Source organism: Ornithorhynchus anatinus, chromosome 10 (assembly GCF_004115215.2).
Source record: "Ornithorhynchus anatinus isolate Pmale09 chromosome 10, mOrnAna1.pri.v4, whole genome shotgun sequence".
Taxonomy (NCBI): domain Eukaryota; kingdom Metazoa; phylum Chordata; class Mammalia; order Monotremata; family Ornithorhynchidae; genus Ornithorhynchus; species Ornithorhynchus anatinus.
In genome coordinates this window covers 37,547,763-37,569,339 of record NC_041737.1, presented here as the reverse complement: position 1 = coordinate 37,569,339, position 21,577 = coordinate 37,547,763, and the positions used below count along the sequence as shown (strand labels likewise).

Sequence of the window (21,577 nt, the reverse complement as noted above, 5' to 3'; positions counted from 1 at the left end):
CAGATGTGTAAGCTAGTATAAAAATGCTATTACAATTTTTATTAGACTTTGAGCACAGTCCCAACCTGATTCCAATTGCCAAGATGGTCAACTGCCTTTGCGCACAAGGAAATTAAAAACACACAATGTTAATGCACTTATTGTATATGCTGTTGAGTCAAATTTGCCCTCCTTTTCTTTAGTGCTTATATTTTAAAATGTGTCATATATCATCTCAAGATTCTAATGCATACAACCCATCTCATACATCTAGAAAAACTTGGCACAGGTGGTGATTAAAACAGTATAATAAAATAATAAAAATACAGAACAATTTTATGATCTGTACGACTGAGACGTATATTTAGATTAATATGCATTGCAAAATGCTGAAGGTAAATGAAACAATGAAAGACTTTGTATTATCGTCAGCAACTGAAATATTTAAACTCCAAGGGCTTGTTTACAAAACGTTTAAGTACCCTTTCTTTGTGCCTAGCCTTCATTTATACAACACTTGGTGCAAGCAAACTCAGTGAGCACTAATTCCCTTTTTTTTTACACCTATTAAAATTTCAACAGGTAAACTATCTGTATTTCAAGTGTTCTGCTTCTCCCCAAAACCAAACGAAAGCAAACAGTCCTAAAGGCTGAGGCACCTCCTCATACCCGTGAATAGTTCAGGACCATCAGGAATTCCCAACTTCAACCGATCCCAGCTTTAGAAAGGAGGATGCCATTTTGAAAAATCCTAATTACTCTGAGGTGACTGACTGTACTTCAAGACTTTTCTGGCCCAAGGCTCCTCTTTGTCTATTTTTCAGGGCCCACTTTCCCAATCTACTGATAAATTGGGAATTGCAGTCTCCTTCCAACAGCCCAATTAGGAAAAAAAAAAAAACAGTCAAAAAAGGAAGTTGATTTCTCCCAAAGGTATACAAACTATTCCAATTTTGACTTCCATCTATGAAAAGAAAAATAAAGCGAAAACAATGACAGAATTTCAGCAAAAAGGAATCTAGAAGTTTGGTTGCCTCATTAAAGATTTATTTTGGCAAAAAAAGAAATGACTTGTGACAAAGTTTGGTTGGAAAGAAAACACTTTCTTATCTCAAAATGAATTTGGAAGCAACAAAGACAATCAAATTTGCAGGCTCTCACAGTGGATCATTGGCCTATGGTTTCATGGCAACAGAGAAGCTCTGAAGGACAGGACAGAGGAGGCCGTTGGCATGATTGGACATGAGATCATGTGGGAAATTGGATGTCAGGATTTAAAACCATAAATTCTTTTTAAAGAAAAAAGACCAATAAATAGAGATACTAGAATAGCAACCATAAGCCTATGTCAGCTTTCAGACTGTGTAGTTTTTGACCCAGCATTTAACCACGTGCAATATTGGAGGGAAAATAAAATATATTTGAATAGCTCAATATAAACATTTTTGCTAATGTTGTACAGACATGTATTGCATAACATTAAATTCTAGAAATCTTGTCAACCCACCTTCCTTAATCTCGCTAAAAACAACAATGACACTTGGGAAAAAAAAGCCCTTCTCTACAGTCATTTTCTCAGGACAAATAAGTGGGCTGAGGCAGCAAATTCCAGCATGTATTTTGCTAATTGTAGAAGACAGGCCTGCACCCTGACAAACTCACGCAGTTGTGCTGGAGGTTTCTGTATGCTTCCCTTGGTTACAATGAGAAAACTGTCTGGGAACATTTTGTTTAATGGCTCACCATTTTCCTGTGGTTTCCCGATCACGAAATAATTGTTTTACATTTTAACCTACTTGGGAGGAAAGTCCTCTACAAGGAATTCAGAAGAATGTCTATTCAAAGGTCCTCTATGGGGACAGTCTCCAAGGTGGTTCTCGCATATGATCTTTGTAATCACTGAGCTGGGGAACTTCTGGGAAATGATTTCCTTCTCCTATGGTGAAGTACACTGAGTTGTGGTGGTGAATCGGAAATGATCAAGACATATTCCTAGATCATCATTTCCTTGCTAGTGTTGCTGCCATACTGGTGTAAGTTGCATTATGCTCTTAAAGTGATTATTGCCCTTAAGAATGGGAAGCTCTACTAACCTGCAGTGGTCTCTGTTTGTCGCTGCCCTTAGGAGATTTCAATCCACTTGTTTGCTGCTGCAAGAGAAGTTGTCTTGCAGCTTGAAGGGCCTGAAAGTTAAAAATAGGCAAAAACGGTCTAAATATTTTGTGGAAAAAGAAAGAAGTTGGTCATTATTTCCCCTACACCTTAACACAGAGCAAACACCAGATTGCAACCCGGGTGTGATGGTTGCTTCCCCCAGAGTCCAGAATGAAAGACATTCCTTTTCCTTCCACCTCCAAAAAGAATCCACAAACCATATACATATAAGACTTCACTAAAAATTATGGATGTACATGTAATCCTGCAGGAAATAAAGTTAATTTGTTTAAAGTGCTTGAAGAGGAAAAATCATAAACTGCATCAATAGTCTCATTTCCACAAGGAACTTGTCTTTGAGTGTTCAACTAAAATGCCCACTCCCTCGTAAATTATCATTCAATTTGCATTTTCATATTACAATTTTGAAGCAAAAGCAGTAGACTTCAAGTGTTACCGGAAGCTGTAATTAAATTTGACAAATCAACATCAGATTATCTTGAAAGTGAATTAATAAGGATTTTCACTGAAGATTAAAAACACTTTTTTGTACTTACAATTCAAGGGGAAACCTCTCCTTTGACAAAATAAAGTGCAGTTTTAATGCCAAATAAAATTGAGTGGATTTGATTTGCACTCTTAGCAAAATCAGAGAACAAAGAAATTACCACTCCACCTATCCGGACTGCTCTGGAGGATGACAGTATACCAATCAAAATAGAATATGTTTTCATTTATATTTTATGTTTTCATTCCAACTCAGCAAAATAAAACTTAACGTAAGAAAATTCTATAAACATTTCATTTACCGGAAAAGGGATAGTTTAAGTGATTTTTGCCTACAGGCATTACATAAAAATAAATGCCATAAAACAAACACGTGTAAGGAAAGGTTTTAGAAAAAGAAATCAGTATAAACTAATTTTAAAAAACATTTATGAGAAATCTACTTCAAAAATTCATCTTTCTCTTTAATAACTGAGCTCAGAGAACACCAGTTATGTGATCTTAAAAAAAAAAAACTATGGTAAGACATTGCTATTCGACTATCACTAGAACACACAATGCGTTTCTCATTGTTGAGGAAAATATCATTTGATCAATATTCTCCTAAAAGAATCAGGATTCTCAGCTGATAAAGTACAGTTCTGATTAGAATCAATGAGCTGGTTTTTAAGATAGTTTCTAGTATCCATGACAACAGTTACTTTGACAAGACGTGCAGATGGCATTACACTGCCAGCTGGTGTGAACAATGTTTGAACTACTGCATTGAGATGCTGAGCAAACAGAAAAAGTTGCCACGTCTTAACCCTCAGGGAAGGCAGCCATCCCCTGATCAATTATGAAAAGACAGAGAGGGCTGCTACTGTCTGGCTCCAAGCAAGTTTTCTGAGCAGGCAGACAGAAAACCAAAGTAAACAAACTGAATGCACCAGCACCATCTCCTAACAACATTGATTTGTCTCCCCATCGAAGGCCCTGGTACAAGTCTGCAAAGCACATTTTGAACATTTGGAAGCTTCCCTACCCCGGCTTTACTCTTTTATCAAATTCTCAAGTAATCGTGGGTCAACTTAACATTACGAAAAGGACTACCTTCTCTCAGACTCAATCAATTCATGGGCATCTTCCATATCATTGTGCTCAAAAATAAGACTGATCCGGCAGCACTCAAAAAAAAAAAGACACAGAAAACTCATCCTAAACTCACACACCCGAAGAGCAACTCTTTATTACAAAATGGATCAATTTTCTTGGTGATCATGCTTCAAAACTCACTAGGTATATTTCTGAAAAACAACAACAAGGAAAAAAAAAAAGTGGGAAAAGGCTACAATTCTGCATGCCCTCAACTCTCTGCCTCAGCTTGAAAATTTCCTAAGAAATCACCCCTATTTAAAGAAAGGAAATCCTTGAAACACTGAGTCTTGGGTTGACTTATATCACTGGAATATGAGGATGACTTGAGAACAGAATTCAGTTTTATATGTCAACTATGATGTCAAGAGGCAGCTTGCCCCACTGGAACAATCTCAGGATTTAGGAGCCAGGAGTTCCAGTATTTGCCATTGTTTTTACGAGATGTTCTTCCCCTTGACGCTGTTTAGTGCCATTGTTCTTGTCTGTCCGTCTCCCCCGATTAGACTGTAAGCCCGTCAAATGGCAGGGACTGTCTCTATCTGTTGCCGACTTGTTCATCCCAAGCGCTTAGTACAGTGCTCTGCACATAGTAAGCGCTCAATAAATACTATTGAATAATCCTGGCTCTGTCACTGGCCTACTGTGTGACAATGGGCAGATCACTTAACTTCTCTGTCTCCTCTCCCTCTGTGAATGCTGTGTGGGGCAGGGACCATGTCCGATCTGATTATCTTACATCTAGCCACAAATACCATCATTATTAGTCCTTAGAGGTGTCAGCCATAGCTTTCTAAGATCATGACGTTAAAAAAAACCACCCATTTTTCTGAAGGTTACAAACAGAGGAACATCTGAATGTTGGTACACCGGGGCAACTTCTGCTTTTCTGCTTCTGAGGGCAGTTCAGTGCTCTACCCCGCTATGAGGATGAGAAATCCCCAAGTGTTCCCTACCAGGCCAACAAGGCCAGTCAACAGGCCATCTGAAGGAGAGGGTGGAAGTACAACCATCTTTGAAAGAGACTCATCTTTTAGTACAAAGGCTCGGTGAACACTACCTACTTTGTAATTTCAACAGTCTTATTGTGGTTGTGGAGACTGCCACAGCAAACACCAGAGGTAGAAGGATGGAAAACAATTTCACAAGATGAGAAATGATTTCAAACCCATGGAGAAACCAACGACAATTATCATCTGTAGAGGCAATATCATATGCTACTTTGCATTAAAAGTTTGTATTTTGTGTGTGTGTGTGTGTGTGTATGTATATACATGCAGATATGGAAAGAGAGAAACCCACTACCAGTTTCTGCTCAGCATTTTAGGACTGAGTCTCAGTAAACAATTGCTCAGAGATATGATATTCATCTCAGCAATTCATTACCGGTGCCATTCAAAACTATAAAAGATCATGAGATCAAGAAATGCTAAAACAGTTCCATCAATCTAATGTCTGCAATTAAATGCACGGGAGTGGTGTGAACTGGAAAATTTAGTGAAATGTTAATTCCCGAAAGGCACTTGTTCATTTCAATCACGGGGTAACATAAAGTGAATTCCAAAAACATTAACATAGTGTTAGGAATCAGTAGATGGTTGTGGTCCTATAAAAAATATCAACTAAAAGAAAACCCAACAGATGTTTACAGATTTTCCTGTTCAAGTTTAATTCAAACGAACAAGAGTGAAAGAATGAGTTCTAAGGTTGCCAAACCATATCCAGTTTCCAATAATGCATTTGTTTTGAATTAAGGGGGAACTTACGCTTAATGAAGTTATCTAATTTTAGTAAATCTGGGTGAAAATAAAAGCTGCATACTTGAAAAAAATCAAAATAATGGGAGTACGATTAAGTTAATATCATCTAATAAAATGAATGAAAACAATTACAATAAAGTATGCCTTAGCATAATAGTAAAGAATTGTCTTTCAGGCATATGGTTTCCAGAACTCAATGTGTCTTGCTGTAAAATATTTATTGGAGACGTTAACATTCTTAACAGTTACTGTGCAGTTTCAACCCAACTCAAGTCTAAGAAAAGAAACATAAAAGTTTAAAATATTTCATTTACTGAACTAACACAGATAAACCAATGTTCATGTTGATACCTGTTGTAAACTTGCTGATGGACTAATTACATTTTTATACAGTGTCCAGGTCAGCGTTGGGGATCGATAAATGTTGCAGAAGAGCAGCATCTCCTCAAATCAATAAATACGTTTTGCTAATGGATCTTGAAGCTCCTTACACCTTTAATAGTTTAATAACTTACATTTCTTTTACAAAACCAGGAGTACAACTTATGTATACAAATCATTTTCTTCTTTACTAAGTAAATATATATGTTTTGGAAAACAGATGTCACTCATATCTTTTCCCATAAAAACAGGAATGTTTAACCTATCAGCCTGTTGCATTTGAAACGTTAAAATGAAAAATGACATCTACGCCCATTAATATCTTCAATGTATAAACAGCACAGCGTGACACATTCTTGAGAGCTGAAGGCTACAAAATCTCTCTGAAACATAAATAACAAAGCACTCAGAAGCATATTTGATGTTGATATTCATCTCTGAGAAAAACACTGCTGCCTAGCCTTCTTATGAAAATAGATGCAGTCCAAATGGATCTCCTGTAATTGGTTTCAGATAGCGAGGTCAGAAGAAATATGATACAAGAAACTATTATGTGGAACAGGCGAAACAAGAATGTTTACACAGGCACTCCCCAGTTATACTGACAAGAGGTGTATACTTTGCAGATAGCCAGAACCAAAAAATTTACCAGAAGACATCCAGATTCTTTCTCCTCACCCTCTGTCTTTAAAAAAAAACAACACACCAAACGGTTTGACATTTTATTCTGAATCGTGAATAAAAAAGGAATCTAAAACAGAATTCCCTAGCACGGCTGTCCATACAAATATGAGGGATGAAAAATACGTAGTCTTCCTTACAAACCTGTAGACCTGTTCATATTTGGTTTTCCCAGCTAATTTTCCACTAAACAGAAAAAAAGTAACAGTGTGAAACTGATAAATGTGTTATCAAGTCTCATAATGCTGTTTAATGGAAGGAAATTAATCACTGAATTGTTGTAAATCTATTTTCAAACAGCTATCTATCAGAGTGAAATTATGCATCTGTAGTTATTGACCTTCATTTTATCATGTCTGATACATAATTAGACTAGTTTTGTGAAAAATAATGGTTAATTATTATAAAATATTTTGCCGTAATTATTAAATTTTTTTTAAGTTTCTTATTATACTCTTTCCATTTAGGATGTTAATATATACAATGCCACTGCATATAGTGTGTAATTGGAAGCTTAGCATATTAATTTCACAGCAGAGGTCATGGTGGAGTCAACCAGACAAGTACTAGGTTGCAGCATCTCTCTTCTCTCTAATTACCACTAGGAAGATGGCAAGGGAGAAAGCCTAATATCAAAGAAAATGGAGAGGGGCTAATGGCTGCTTGCCCTGAGGTTGCCTTCTCCTCCTCCGAGGTGGGATCTGCTTGGGGGATGGGTGGATCTAGGCCAGCAGGGGCTCAAGACAGTCTGGAGCTACTTTGGATGAAACTGGTTCAGAGGAAGACAGAGGATACCAGATCAGATTTGAACTGGCTGTGGGGAGTTCAGAGCTGCATTCGAGGTCCCCAGATGACCCCTAAGCTTGCCCTATGTAGAACACAATCCTGCAGGGATGAAACCTCTCTTCTTCCCCAACATCACCCCCAATCAATCACCCTCCCAACAACCCACCTGTTCCAGCAGATCTTGTGGTCTGTGGCTGGCCTGAAATCTTTGATGGGGACCAGGCTGGGCACATTTCTCCCTCAACAAGATGTAGGGATGTGCAATTCCCTCAACCAATCGAAAAGTGATTCCTTTTAGGTGACCCTTCCCTGATGTGCAGTGGTGCTGGACCATTCTTGCAACAGTTGGCCAAATTCTGGTCCAGGAGCACCTAAAATCTGGACTAATGGACTAACACAAGACCAGCCACAGCAAGCCTTGACCTTGGGCAGGCTGTACTCTCCCATACCCACAGGGGTGGTGGGAAATGGGACTCTTCTCTGGGAGTCAGTGCAAGAGAAATGGACTTCATTCTTTCTGCACTCCCATAGGGTCCAGTGAAGAATCACCCAATGAGCTAGATCTCCTTGGGCCATGCTACATTCCTGTTTCAAAAATGACAAGAGGTTATTCCCAGGACAAGCCCAGCAAGTAGCATGTTAACAGATAGCTCCATCATTCTTATCACCATTAGGAGTTCAGCTCCACACTAAGCACCGGGTTTCAAGGTGTTCCCAGTCTGAGCGGGTCATTGAGACCCATAAAAAATGTACCCGGGAAAGAGAAAAGTTGAAGCAGAGAAGGGAACAGAGATGTTTTCCCATGGCAGCCAGATGCCCTTAACTTTCTTTTCTTTCCCCCATTTTTTTTTTTTGCATGTGTGTGTGCTAACCTCACAGATTATTTATTCTGATGGCAAGATATGTGTATTATATCACCACTGAGTATGTGACTAGGTATGCAAAGGCATCCTATTCCAGAAAGCCTAACACAAGATGGTTGAATGAATCTGAATTAAAAAGCAACAATCATTTATTTTGGCAACATTTAGAGCAATTACTCATTTCAACTTTTTTTTTTAACCCAACAAACCTATTCCAGAATTGTTTCCTGGATATCAAAACTGGTAATACAGATGGTCCTGTTTCTCCTCTGTAAGTGTTTACCTTTCAACATATTGGACTACAAACACCTTAAGCTTTATATCCAAACTACACCACAGGCTTTTTTTTCTGTTTCAGAAACTGTGTGTGTGTGTGTGTGTGTGTGTGTGTGTGTGTGTAAAAGAGATATATTCTAAACTGATATTCCAAATGCCAGAGATGGGTATGCAATTAAGGTGTTATAGTTGCATACCTCTTATTTGGCGTCAATTCCCCGGCTCCTGGTAGCCTCATTTCTCTAATTCCTACCATTTACTATGTTCAGAGCACTGTACGAAGCACTTGGGAGAGTACAAGACAACAGAGTTGGTAGACACATTCCCTGCCCGCAGTGATCTTACAATCTATAAGGGGATTAATTGTTTGATTAATTGACGAACGTGGAGAGAACCACAGAAAAAAGGAATGGGAGATGGGGGGTATCTAGTCATGAGGTTGAGACGGTAACTGGGAGTCTGGGAGGAATTCCGCCAGGGGGAGAGAGACAATGAAAACAAAGCTGGAAGACGAGTACTTCTGTCTGTATAAATCCCTTGCAGAGGGACAGGGAGGGGAGAGGAGGGAAGATCAAAGATGTCAGAGCTGTTGGATTTACCAGGGGCAAAGTGGCTGGAGCCTGCGCTAGGACTGTAGTTAAAAAAGCAGAAGATTTTGAAAAGTCAAGGAATAAGACCAAGGAAAGATCAGCACAGTATGGAAACAGGATGGTTTAGGTGGGGATCACTAAAAGAAAGGAAGTCCTAAAGTGACTAACAAGTTTAGAGTGTGGGAGGCAGTGAAGATGGACAGGCCATGGGTGATGATGGGGAAGTCATGAAGAGGTGAAGGTTTGGGGGTTAGGGCTGTTACACTGACCTCTGCTTTAGGTATGTTTAGTTTAGATGGTGGCATGGCCTACACTGGAGATGGAAGCTAAGAGACAGGAAATATGAACCTGGTGGGAAGGTGAGAGGTCAGGGCTGGGGGTTAAGATCTGGGAGTCATCTGGGTATCCGTGGTAATTGAAACCACATGAGCAGATGAGCTTCCCATGAAAACGTCTTCTGATCCTAATACTTTTCTCAGGAAAATCAAATGCAATGACCAATAGAATTTAGGACCAGTAAAAAGACATCACAATAGCTGTCAGACTGCTTTCCCCACTCCTGCTACAGATAGACATGACGGGTATACAAGGCAGGAATTAAGACAGTCATAAACTCAAGCATTTTAGTGAAAATCCACAGCTAGGACAAACTAGAACCTGCCTACAGGCCTAAGAAAATAGGAGTCAGAGTAAACAAAAATCAACTTGAAAAATCCAGGCTTTCAAAATCATCTGCTAGGGGCCATTTTAAGAGTTGCTGGGAACAGGGATGGGTGTCTATAAATCTATTTACCATAGCTACATAGCTCAGAGCAAATCAATAAATAGTATTTATTGAGCACTTAGTGCAAAACACTATATTAAACACTTGGGGGAGTACAGTAAAGTTTAAAGTCTGTAGATACGGCCCCTCCCCACAAGGAATTTACAATCTAGTGGGGAAGACAAATGAAACTACAGCTAGGAAAGGTAATCAAATGTAAAGAGATGAACAATGCCAAGTGCAATTAATTATCTAAATGCAATGGGGATGTGAGATTCACCCAAGTGCTTAGATGACCTGAAAGTGTTGAAGTGGCAGTAGTGGTGAGAAAATAATAATAATAATGATAATAATAATAATAATGATGTTAGCATTTGTTAAGCACTTACTATGTGCAGAGCACTGTTCTAAGCGCTGGGGTACGTACAAGGTAATCAGGTTGTCCCACCATTGTTCTTGTCTGTCTCCCCCGATTAGACTGCAAGCCTGTCAAACGGCAGGGACTGTCTCTATCTGCTGCCGACTTGTTCATTCCAAGCGCTTAGTACAGTGCTCTGCACATAGTAAGCGCTCAATAAATACTATTGAATGAATGAATAATCCCCATTTTACAGATGAGGTAACTGAGGCACAGAGTAGTTAAGTGACTTGCCCACGGTCACACAGCTGATAAGTGGCAGAGCCAGGATTCAAACCCATGACCTCTGAGTCCCAAGCCCGTGCTCTTGCAATTGAGCCACGCTGCTTAAGAGAATGCGACTGAGAGAGTAATCAGGGCAGGCCTCCCGGAGGATATGTGATTTCAAAAGGACCTTGAAAATGGGGAAAGCAAAGGTCTGCCAGATGTGGTCTTTCATTCATTCATTTTTCCCAGGGCTCAGTACAGTGCTTGGCACATAGCGATTAACAAATACCATAATTATTATTATTATTCATTCAATTTAGCACTTACTGGGTGCAGAGAACTGTACTAAGCTCTTGGGAGAGTACAGTATAACAATAAAGAGATACATTTCCTGCCTGCAAGCTTACAGTCTAGAGGGGGAGACAGATATTAACATAACTAAATCACAGATATGGACATAAGTGCTGTGGGGCTGGGAGGGGGTGCTGAACAAAGGAAACAAGTCAGAGTGACTCAGAAGGGAGTGGGACAAGAGGAAAGGGATGCTTAGTCAGGGAAGACCATTCTGAGGAAATGTGCTTTCAGTAAGGTCTGCCATGGTCTGCCAGTCTGCCGCAGAAGGCAGACTGGGCAAAAGAGAGGGTGTGATTAAGGTGGTGGTGGTGAGAGAGATGAGAATAAGACATAATGAGTAGGTTGATTTGAGAAGAATGAAGCATGTGAGCTGGGGAGCGATGGTTGAGGAGAGAGGATAAGTATGGAGCTGAGTGAATGCCTTAACACCAAGAGGTTTAACAATAATCTCATTAATTGGCTTCTCGTAGTCAGAAAATCTGGAAAACTCAGACCTAAAGTGGATTTTTCAGTCCAAATAATCTAGTATAGGTGGAGGATATTTGGAGCAAATTACTGAGCTAATATCCAAGTCTCCACTTCATCAGCAGAATCTTCAATAGTATTGACTCAGCACCAGTTGTGTGCAGTACCCAGTGCGTGTGGAAAACAGGCAAAAAGGTGGAGCCACATGCTTTCCCTCCATGATGTATAACCTCCAAGTGGAATGTCTAATGGAGAGAAGGCTTCATGTATAGCTGTCATTTACTTTCACAAGGGAACTGGGGAAGGAAAAGGGAGGCTGCAGGTAGTAGGGGAATTTTGTGAAGGAATGTTTGTAAGGAAAGGAGAAAGGAAGCGGAGAAAGTTGGAAAGAACCCAGAAGGACCTGGGTTTTCATTCTGACTCTTTCACTTGTCTGCTGTGTGACCTTAGGCAAAAGACTTAACATCTCTGTGCCTCAGTTACCTAATATGTAAAAGAGGGATTAAGGCTGTGGGCCCCATGTGGGAAAGGCACTGTGTCCAATCTGATTACCTGTATCCCACTACCCAACGCTTAGTACAGTGACTGGGACACAGTAAGTACTTAGCAAATACCATAGGAAAAAAGGGAGAAAGGAAGGGGAGGAAGTTAGGAAGTGAATAGGGTAGCTTAGAAAGGGGATAGGCGGATCAGAGCTTAAAAGAGGGCCTGGCACATATTAAGTGCTTAACAAATGCCATAATTATTATTGGGACTTCTCAAGAAGAGCTGAGCTCTAAGCAGGAGAACATGCACATTTAATGAACAGCCTAAAATATCCTTGGGCTTGACAACTTTCAATCAGTGTTGTTTATTGACTGCGTACTGTGTGCCGAGTACTGTATTAAGTGCTTGGAACAGTAGAAGCAGCGTTGCCAAGTGGAATGAGCACTGGCCTTGGAGTTAGAGGACCCGTGTTCTAACCCCAGCTCTGCCAATTGCTTGTTGTAGGACCTTGGGTAAATCACTTGACTTCTCTGTGCCTCGGTTTCCTCAATGATAAAATGAGAATTCATTACCTGTTCTCCCTTCTGCTTAGTCTGTGAGCCTCATGCAGGACAGGGACTGTGTCTGAGCTGACCTGTACCTAACACAGTGCTTAGAACAGTATTTGACACATAGTAAGTGTTCAACAAATATCATTTAAAAAGTACCCTACTACAGTGTTTGTAGACAAAATTCTGTCCCGGTACTGACAAGAACTAAGTATTCTCTCTCCTGCCAGTCTCAGGCCCCTACAAATGTCCCTCACCAGGCTGGGGAACCTAATCAGCTCCAACGTGGTGCGATGATAGAAGACTTGGACCTGAGAACTAGGGATGGGCCATTTCCTACAAAATTCTCCAGATGCTGCAGTTTCCCTCAGGGGGAGCCATGAGTGGTGGGAGATGGAGACAGACAGCTTCATGTGCCCTACCCGGATGTTGGGAGGACATCAGTGAGCACAGCCCAGCCACCATCTCTCCGTATGGTCATCCCCTCCCATGCTAGCAGCTCAGGAGATTAAGGTCTCGTGGGACACTCTGAACTTCCCTTTGATGTCAATTTTGTGGATGGTCGTGACTATGCCAGGATTGGGCTGAATGCCGTCAATGAGGAAGTGAGGCAGAAGGTGTGGCCGTCCATTCGGAGAGGAGGGCTGGGCTCACCACCTCGCATAGCTGCAGCTTTGGAGCTCTTTGATGGGGTGTGAATTGGTTATGCCAAATCTGAAGGGTGTCCCGGCCAAGTGACAGCCTCCAGACTCCCCCATCCCTTCCCTGTAAGTGCCTCTCTCAGCTCTCATGGAAGGAAGACTAGCTGGACCCCTCAACATAAGGAACGGTGAAACACCATCCCCTCCACAAAACACTGCACTTGCATGGAAGGGACTGGGTTAAGAGTGATGTATCCCCAGACAATAAATACCCCAAACTCACTCCTGGGACCTCAGGACTAAACCTGCTCCCAAGATTCCTAGTGAGTTGCCGAGTGGGATAAAGAAAGTTTTATCATCTCCTTTTCTGGTTATTTTTTATGTTATTTGTAAGCACTTATGTGTCAAGCACTGTTCTAAGCACTGAGACAGATACAAATCAATTTGGAAACAGACCCTATCCCACATGAGGCTCACAAGTCTAAATACGAGGGAGAGCAGGACAAATGGTCTAGACAACTGCAAATGAGAAGTTCAATGGCCAACACAGGGGTAACTGGAAAGGTAACATTAGTTGGGGTGTTAGAAATGGAAGCGGGAGGAGTACTTGTTTTTGAAAGGGAAGGACGAGGTTATAATTAGACATGTGACTAGGATTAGGCATGAGGACGGGCTAGACTAAACTTAAACTGGAATTGAATTTAAAGTAAGATTAGGGCAAGACCAAGGTTTGGAACGGAGTACTGTCAGCATTTCAATAGTTAATGTCACGATCTGTTGGTCCCTGAATGTTCCACTTTAAAAGCATAATTAAAAGTTATGGTACCACACTCAGCTACACCCTTCTCTTTCAGAACTTCCTTTCCAAATACAACAAACGTGGGCATCATGGTGAATAAAATAGTTCATACTTGGGAAGAAGTTTTGTTTTTATCTTGAAGACTTGGGTCAAAAGTGACAGAAAATCTCTTAAGAAGGTTCCAGTCCTATAAAAAATGTGGCTTTATGAGTCACTGTGTCTGGATTACCTTTTAAGCATATGAAACTTAAGTTCTGTCAACGATCCTAACAAAATGGGGGCAATATTTCAAATATCAGACTGAAATGCAGAGTAGCATCGTGACTGAATATTTTCCAGGAAACGTTTTTAAAGGAGAATAGTAAAAAAAAAATCCAACATGAGAAAAATAAACATCATGTTCTCAAACTTAACTTCTGCCCCAGAGAAATGTAATCTTCATCCCGAATTTTTTAAAAAAACAGACTGAAGGGTGGTATAAGAAGAGACATACCAAGGAGGCTTACTATGGAAACATTCAAGAAACGTATGCATAGAAAGCCTGGCCTTGGTCAGGTAAATGTCACCTGAATGACCACACCTATTTTCTAATGAAAAAGAGTTGCTAAAAGGTATGGTGGGCATCATTCATTTCAAAAGCCTTTGGATAAAGTTACCTATTTAAAGGATCTTTGAGAGTGTGAGCAGAAAAATCTGCCCAGCACTTTGAGAATCTTGGAGAGGGACAGGATAAAAGGTAGAGGGGAGGGGGAGAAAGATTATTAAACTGGAAGGCCACATCTCAAACCTAGAAAGATAGCCACCCTGGGATGAATGGTTGAGAAGTATTCAAAGTCTCCAGGGATGGAGGATGTACTGAAGGGTGAGCAAAAAAACCCAACTGAAACACTGATGGATATGCCGGTGTGACACAGGGAGAGGCTGAATTCTTTCATTCATTTAATCGTATTTATTGAGTGCTTAATGTGTGCAGAGCACTGTATTAAGCGCTTGGAAAAATAGAACACAACTAATAAACAGTGACATTCCCTGCCCATGGCGAGTTTTCAGTCTAGAGGTGGGGAGACAGGCATCAATACAAATAAATAAAGTTACAGATATGTACATAAATGCTATAGGGCTGGGAGACGGGGAAGAACAAAGGGAGTAAATTAGGGTGGCGCAGAAGGGAGTGGGAGTTGAGGAAAAGTGGACCTTAGTCTGGGAAGGCCTCTTGGAGGAGATGTGCCTTCAATAAGGCTTGCCGGGGGGGAGAGAAATTGCCTGTCAGATTTGAGGAGGGCATTGCCGGCCAGAGGCAGGACGTGGGCTAGGGGTCAGTGGTGAGACAGGTGAGATGGAGGCACAGTGAGGAGATTATCGCTGGAGGGGCAAAGTGTGCGGGCAGGGTTGTAGGAGAGAAGCTGAATGATGGTGTTCCACAGTCCCCAAGGAAATGGGTCAGTGGATGGTATTTGAGTGCTTACTGAATGCAGACCACTGAATGAGCTAAGCACTTAATGGACTGAGCTGTCCTCCCGCTAGCTCTGACGAGAGAATAAAAAGTTACTGAGGGCAGAGCCTTTCTAGGACAGTAGGACTGGAAAAATGGTTAGAGAGGGCTGTGGTGTTTACAGCTGAATGTTACTCAATGAAGAGCCATTTCAAACAATATTGTCAAGCTACAGGATGTTGAGATAGTCCAGCCTTGCGGGTAGCAATCAGGAACTGCTCTTCTAGAAAGAAAGCTACAGAATGATTGGGATACTAATTAATCAATAACCAGTCAATCAATAATCCCGTTCATTAAATGTTTACAGTGGGGGATGAGCAGTATTAAGTGCTGCAAGAATGAACAGGCATTACCTCAGTCACAGTCCCTGACCCACAGGGAGCCCAGAATCTTAAAACAGAATCAAAGATACAGGGAAAGTTTAACAAGCTAAAGATTTTTTTTTTAAAAATCAGAAACAAAAGCCACAAGAAGCAGTATGGCCTAGTGGATTGAATATGGATCTCGGAGTTAGAAGGACCTGGGTTCTAATGCCGGGTCCGCCACTCATCTGCTGTGTGACCTTGCACAAGTCACAACCTATTTGTGCCTCAGCTAACTCACCTGTAGAATGGAAATTAAGATGTGGGACAGGGACTGTGTCCAATCTGATTAGTTGGTATTTAACCCAGTGTTTCATACAGTGCCTGGCACATAGTAAGAGCTTAAGAAATATGATTTTTTTAAAAAAGCAGGAAAGGTTCACGGTCCATGCCACATCTCTCTACTGATTCTGTCCAGCCTTCCTGTTCAATACAACCTTCCCAGAGTTTTAAATCATAAGACAGTGACTTCTGCAGGATACTGGGCAAGAAAAAGGGGGCTGTCTCCCATGGACGCTGGGACCCTAATGGAGAGACAGTTCCAATCCTCAAGAATCTGAACTTCTACCCTCTGTCAGCTTCTGTGATTGGGTTGGGGTGGAAGGGAAAAAACATTTGGCCTGTGAGTCTTAGTTCTAACCATGGCTCTGTTACTTGCTTGCTGGGTGACCTTGACTAAGTCACTTAACCTTTCTTGCCTAAGTTTCCTTATTTATATAATGGGGATTAAATACATACCTGCTCTCCCTGCCTCTTACACTGTGGATCCTATGAGGGAGAGTGACGACTTCTATCCTGTGTTTAACACAGTACGTGGCACAGTACATGCTTAAGATATTATCATTATCACCGTGGTGTCTGTAGGAGAGTGGAAGCGGGCGTGGTCCTCAGGCCAAGAGGCAGATTAGAAAATGGCAAGAACCACTGCAAAGTGCAAACCGCAAGCAAGGCCAACAATAATCTCTCTGTGTCTGAACTCACACTGTGGAACGGATTTTAGTCATGTAAACCTCTTTACCGACACACCTGCATGCAATGGAAGAACCGAATCTCAGTTTTTTCTCCCTCATGATATTCTACATTACAGAAGTGAGAAAGCAAAGCAATTCCACTGCCTTGGTGGGATGGCAAATTTAGAATTCTTCAGGAACCCTCCACCAATATCCTGTAAAATTGGCCAAATTCACTAGTATCCAAAGGAGTCAAGTAAAACTCTGTCCTGATGATAGAAAAGACAGTCAACCTCTCTGATCATTAATAATACGGTTGGTTTGTGAAAATCAAAGAAGCCAGATGAAGCCCAGGTGCACTGCTGAATGCCGATGACTGCAAGGATCAGTAAAGATTTTGTTCTTAATGAATGAAATGAACACGTGGTTCTTGACATTTTGGGAGCGCTTCACCTTCCTTAAAAGGTTGGTGTCTTTGAACTTGTGAGTCACGAACGTGACTGGTTAGTGATGCAGGTTGTTGATCACCAGGAAGGAACGAAACACCAAAGAATAGAATCTTTCAGATTGAACAACAACCTGACCTTTCACTCTCCTAAACAGTTTTCGAGTCTGGGGCCATAAATTTCCTAGCAGTCTCAAAAGTGGTCCTCCCATCGAAATGCACATGAAAAATTGCTCTAAATAGCATACACAATAAATGTTAGTGTATCTGGCCTCCGCATATCCCCAAAACCTGGTCACCCAGACTCTCCCAGGACATTTATGGTTGAGAGGTAAAGGAAATCTTTACAAGTTTTCCCCTATTTGACCTGTGCACAGGTTAATTCCTCTATCCAAAGACTGGATATAGATGATAATAAAAATCACAATGATTATAATATTACTACTAATATTAATGATAATAAGTGGTATTTTTTAAGGAGTTACTATGTGCCAAGCTCTGTACTAAGAGCTGGGGAAGATACAAAATAATCAGGTTGGGCACAGTCCCTGCCTCATATGGAACTCGTGGTTTAAGTAGGAGACAGAACTGGCATTGAATATCCATTTTATAAATGAAGAAACTGAGGCACAGAGAAGTTAACTGACTAGTCCAAGGCAGAGACGTTGTGGAGCTGAGATTAGAACCCAGGTTCTCTGATTCCCAGGCCTGTGCTCTTTCCACTAGGCCATGTGATGTTCCCCTCATCAGTAATTGAGGCCAGAAGGCAAGAGTTTATCCTGTGTTGACCTGTCCTAACCGATGGTGGTATGGCCCAGACAGCCTACTTCAGGCTGTGTTTCACCCCCAAATTCAGTAAATATCTGCATAACTAGAACCCACCTATAGTTCTTTCCAGTCCCTTAATTGGACAAGCCAGCCTCTGATTTAATTATAATGGTGGAATTTCTCAAACACTTACTGTGTGCCAAAACGGAGGCACAGAGAAGTTAAGTGACTTGTCCAAGGTCCCACAGCAGACAAGTGGCAGTAACAGCAGCAGTAATAGCCCATCAACACAAAGTTCAATCACTACAAAAACTCAGTTCTCTCAAACAGCCACCATCTTGGACAGGTCTTAGACCTGTGGGTCAGGAGAACCAATTTTCTATGGGTTATTACAAAGTGCAACATGAAATAGCAGTCCTCGCTGGATTTTGGAGCATCTTGTGAACAGCAAGTGACAACCTCTCACCCAAAGGGGCTAATAATAACAACAATAATAATAATAATGGTATTTGTTAAGCACTCACTATGTGCCAGGCATTGTAGTAAGTACTGGAGTGGATACAAGCAAATTGGGATAGACACAGAGTCCCTTGTCCCACGTGGGACTCACAGTCTCAATCCCCATTTTACAGATTTGGCAACTGAGGCCCAGAGAAGTGAAGTGACTTGCTTAAGGTCACACAACAGACCAGTGGCATGGTCAGGATAATAATAATAATAATAATAATAATGTTGGTATTTGTTAAGCGCTTACTATGTGCCGAGCACTGTTCTAAGCGCTGGGGTAGACACAGGGGAATCAGGATGTCCCACGTGGGGCTCACAGTCTTAATCCCCATTTTACAGATGAGGTAACTGAGGCACAGAGAAGTTAAGTGACAAGAACCCATGATCTTCTGACTCCCAGGCCTGTGCTCTGTCCACTATGCCATAGCAGTACTTTCCTTCTCTCCCTCTCTTCTCCCTATGGAGGGCTGTGGATTACTTTAAGTCTGTGGTGAGCTGCTCCTTTAAGGTTTGAATGTATTTTTCTGGCCCTGGTCTAGAGACCAGATAGTCACATTTTCAGAATTTTTCATTCCAATTTGAACTGTTCTCTTGTTTCTCCATTGAAAGGCTTCCGGCCTTTCCCACCTGAGGTCCTTCAAGGTAGTCAGTCACGGGAGTCGCCTTGAAGTACTAGCTTCACACTTCCTGTCAGGGCAACACCTCAAACTATTCCAGGCTGCAGGATTGCCCTGTGGGAGGGAAAGGTGGAAGCTCAAATCCCGAAATGTGAAGAGTGAGGGGGACAGTGGTGAAGGAGAGAAGAGGGAGGAGGTCTGATGAGAATAACGGGAACTAATTCCTCATATCTTATATCTGTGGGTTCTTCCCTCACCACTCAAAATAGGGGAGGAGGGGCTGAGTTACTAGGGTGAGCAAAACCGTTGGAGAGGAAGAGGGCTTCTCAACAGACAAGCAGCATAATGCATCCCCTGGGTGGTCATATGAGGAAGATTCAGATGGGGAGACAGGGAGTTCCCTAAAACAAGACTTAAAAATGCATTTGTAACTCTTGTGGTGGATACATACAGAAGAGGCATGCATCTGGGATGGCCAAAAAAAAACCCCAGAAAAACAGTTCTCACTGTCCAATTCCTTTTTCAATGTGCTTAAGCTCTTTGTGGGTAGGGAATGCTGTATGGTACTCTCTCAAGGGTTTAGTACAGTGTTCTTCATAGTAAACACTCAATAAATACCACTGATAATTGATGATGTATCAGTACCTCAAAGGGAATTTTCCACATGTGAAGTCAATCAAACATTTATTGAGCACTTACTACGTGCAGAGCACTGTACTAAGAACTTGGGAGAGTACAATTTAGCAGAATTGATAGACATGTTACTTGTCCATAAGGGCCGCTCAGGCACATAAGGGATGCTCTCAGAAATGTGACTCTTCACTGCACGCTTTGACAGTGACCTTGGGCAAGATACACAAGGCCTACGAATCTGTTTTCTTGGTCAAGAAAACAGGAATCATTTTGTCTCTCTCAGCAGGATGTTCTGAGAAATAAGCGGCAATTGTGAAACACTGGATAATAGGAAATGATTAGTCTGGGATCCTAGGACTGATGGGACATCTGCAAATATCTTTTCTCCTTGGGGAATCTGGACGTAGACAATGTGACCTTGTGTGACCAACTGGCTGAATTGCTGGGAAATTTGAATGCTGCCCCCTTTTAAGGTGAGTTATGTAGCCAAATATGCTTACTGGGATCGTTTTTTGCCCTGGTCAAAAACAGCAAAGGGGAAGAGGAAGTATTTTCTCAGTGTTGGGGATAGGGTACACTATAGGTTGCCTTCAAAGCCCATGGAATGACCAAGGCCAGAAACAGCTCAATAGGCACTCAGAAATTCCTTTCCATTGAAGCCTTCTATAAACACAAAGTGAATATGATGGCATTTTAGAACCATAATATTGCTAGACACTACAGCACCCAAGTTTCCCAGTTATGCTATGGGGTTGACTACTATGGGGTTGTTTAGTGTAACCTAACTGTGCACTCATAATGCAGGCAGAGCAGTATCCCTCAGATAATTAAGCAGTCTGGAAAGCCACTGTCCTTCCCGAAGTTCAGGGTTTATTTTTAACCACTAGGAGAACTGAGCTCAATGTGAGTGTCCTGAAATTCTGCTACCTAGATTGCTCTTTTCCCAGTAAACCAAGTGGTATAAAAAAGAACCAAGAAGACTAGGATGTCCAGGGGAGATTGACAGAGTGTGGGGCCACTGAGGACTACAAATGAATACATTTTAGGTGCACACGTGTCAAATACAACTGAAGATTTATACAAGTATTGCAGTGTCCACTTTTCTATAAAACTGTAAGTTCTATACATAGCACAGATAGCTCATCTGGCTCCAAGAGCAATATCATCACTGTCAACCGTAGGCTACACAATATCTCATGGAAAGAAAAGATCACAAACTGCCTCTCAGCCACAAGGCAAGTTGCGTACCAAACTCCTTCTCCAGACCGAAGAGTAGATGACCACAGACTACCTAGATAACTGCTTTAGGGTGAACTAAAGTGGTGAAAATGTTAAGGGAACAGACAGAAGAAACATCATAAAAATACAAGGAAGCAAAGCTTCAAACGTAATTATTGTCGGATGTGAGACAAAGGCAGCAGACAGATCAGAGCTTGAGGTTAGAGCAATTAGAAATGGGAAGACATTCTTAGGCTAGAGAAGATCGTGACTCAGAGTGGGAGAAACTAAAATGGTGCTTGGCATTGTGAGTCACAATATGCAACAAAAGAGAGTGTTTACCGATTCATTTATGGAAGAAACTGTTGGTCATGCATTCATCTTATCAACCGCCCTTGTTCCCACCAATAAAATCTCACCATTAGTAGCATCATTCATGAACACTAAAGGATTTTGCCCAGCATATTTCTCCAAGCCAAATCAGAAATCTCCATTCATTTCTGAGTGGTTACAACTGAATATTGTAAGCTCGTTGTTGGCAGAGAATATGTCTACCAACTCTGTTATACTGTACACCTCTGAGCACTTAGTTCAGTGCTCCGCACCCAGTAAGCGCCTGATAAATACAACTGATTGACTGATGAAATATTCCTATGTCAAGCGGACCACGCCCCAATGTGGCCATTTATTTTCATTGGTTCACTGGATGAGGATCAGTTCTTTGATCACTCTGGTTTGCCCAGTTTTTGAGCTTCTTGAAGGTAAAGATTGTGATTTATATTTATTTATACTC

The 21,577-nt window shown here is 41.3% G+C and overlaps 1 protein-coding gene across 9 annotated transcripts in view; it reads right to left on the bottom strand.

Moving 5' to 3' along the window:
* The window catches only part of FOXP2 (forkhead box P2), a 537,816-nt gene that overhangs the window by 175,388 nt on the left and 340,851 nt on the right, over positions 1-21,577 (bottom strand). For all 9 annotated transcript variants that reach the window (XM_029073155.2, XM_029073165.2, XM_029073166.2 and 6 more), the window contains one exon: positions 2,073-2,162. In XM_029073155.2, coding sequence (XP_028928988.1) covers positions 2,073-2,162 — 90 coding nt within the window. The remainder of the gene's footprint in view (positions 1-2,072; positions 2,163-21,577) is intronic.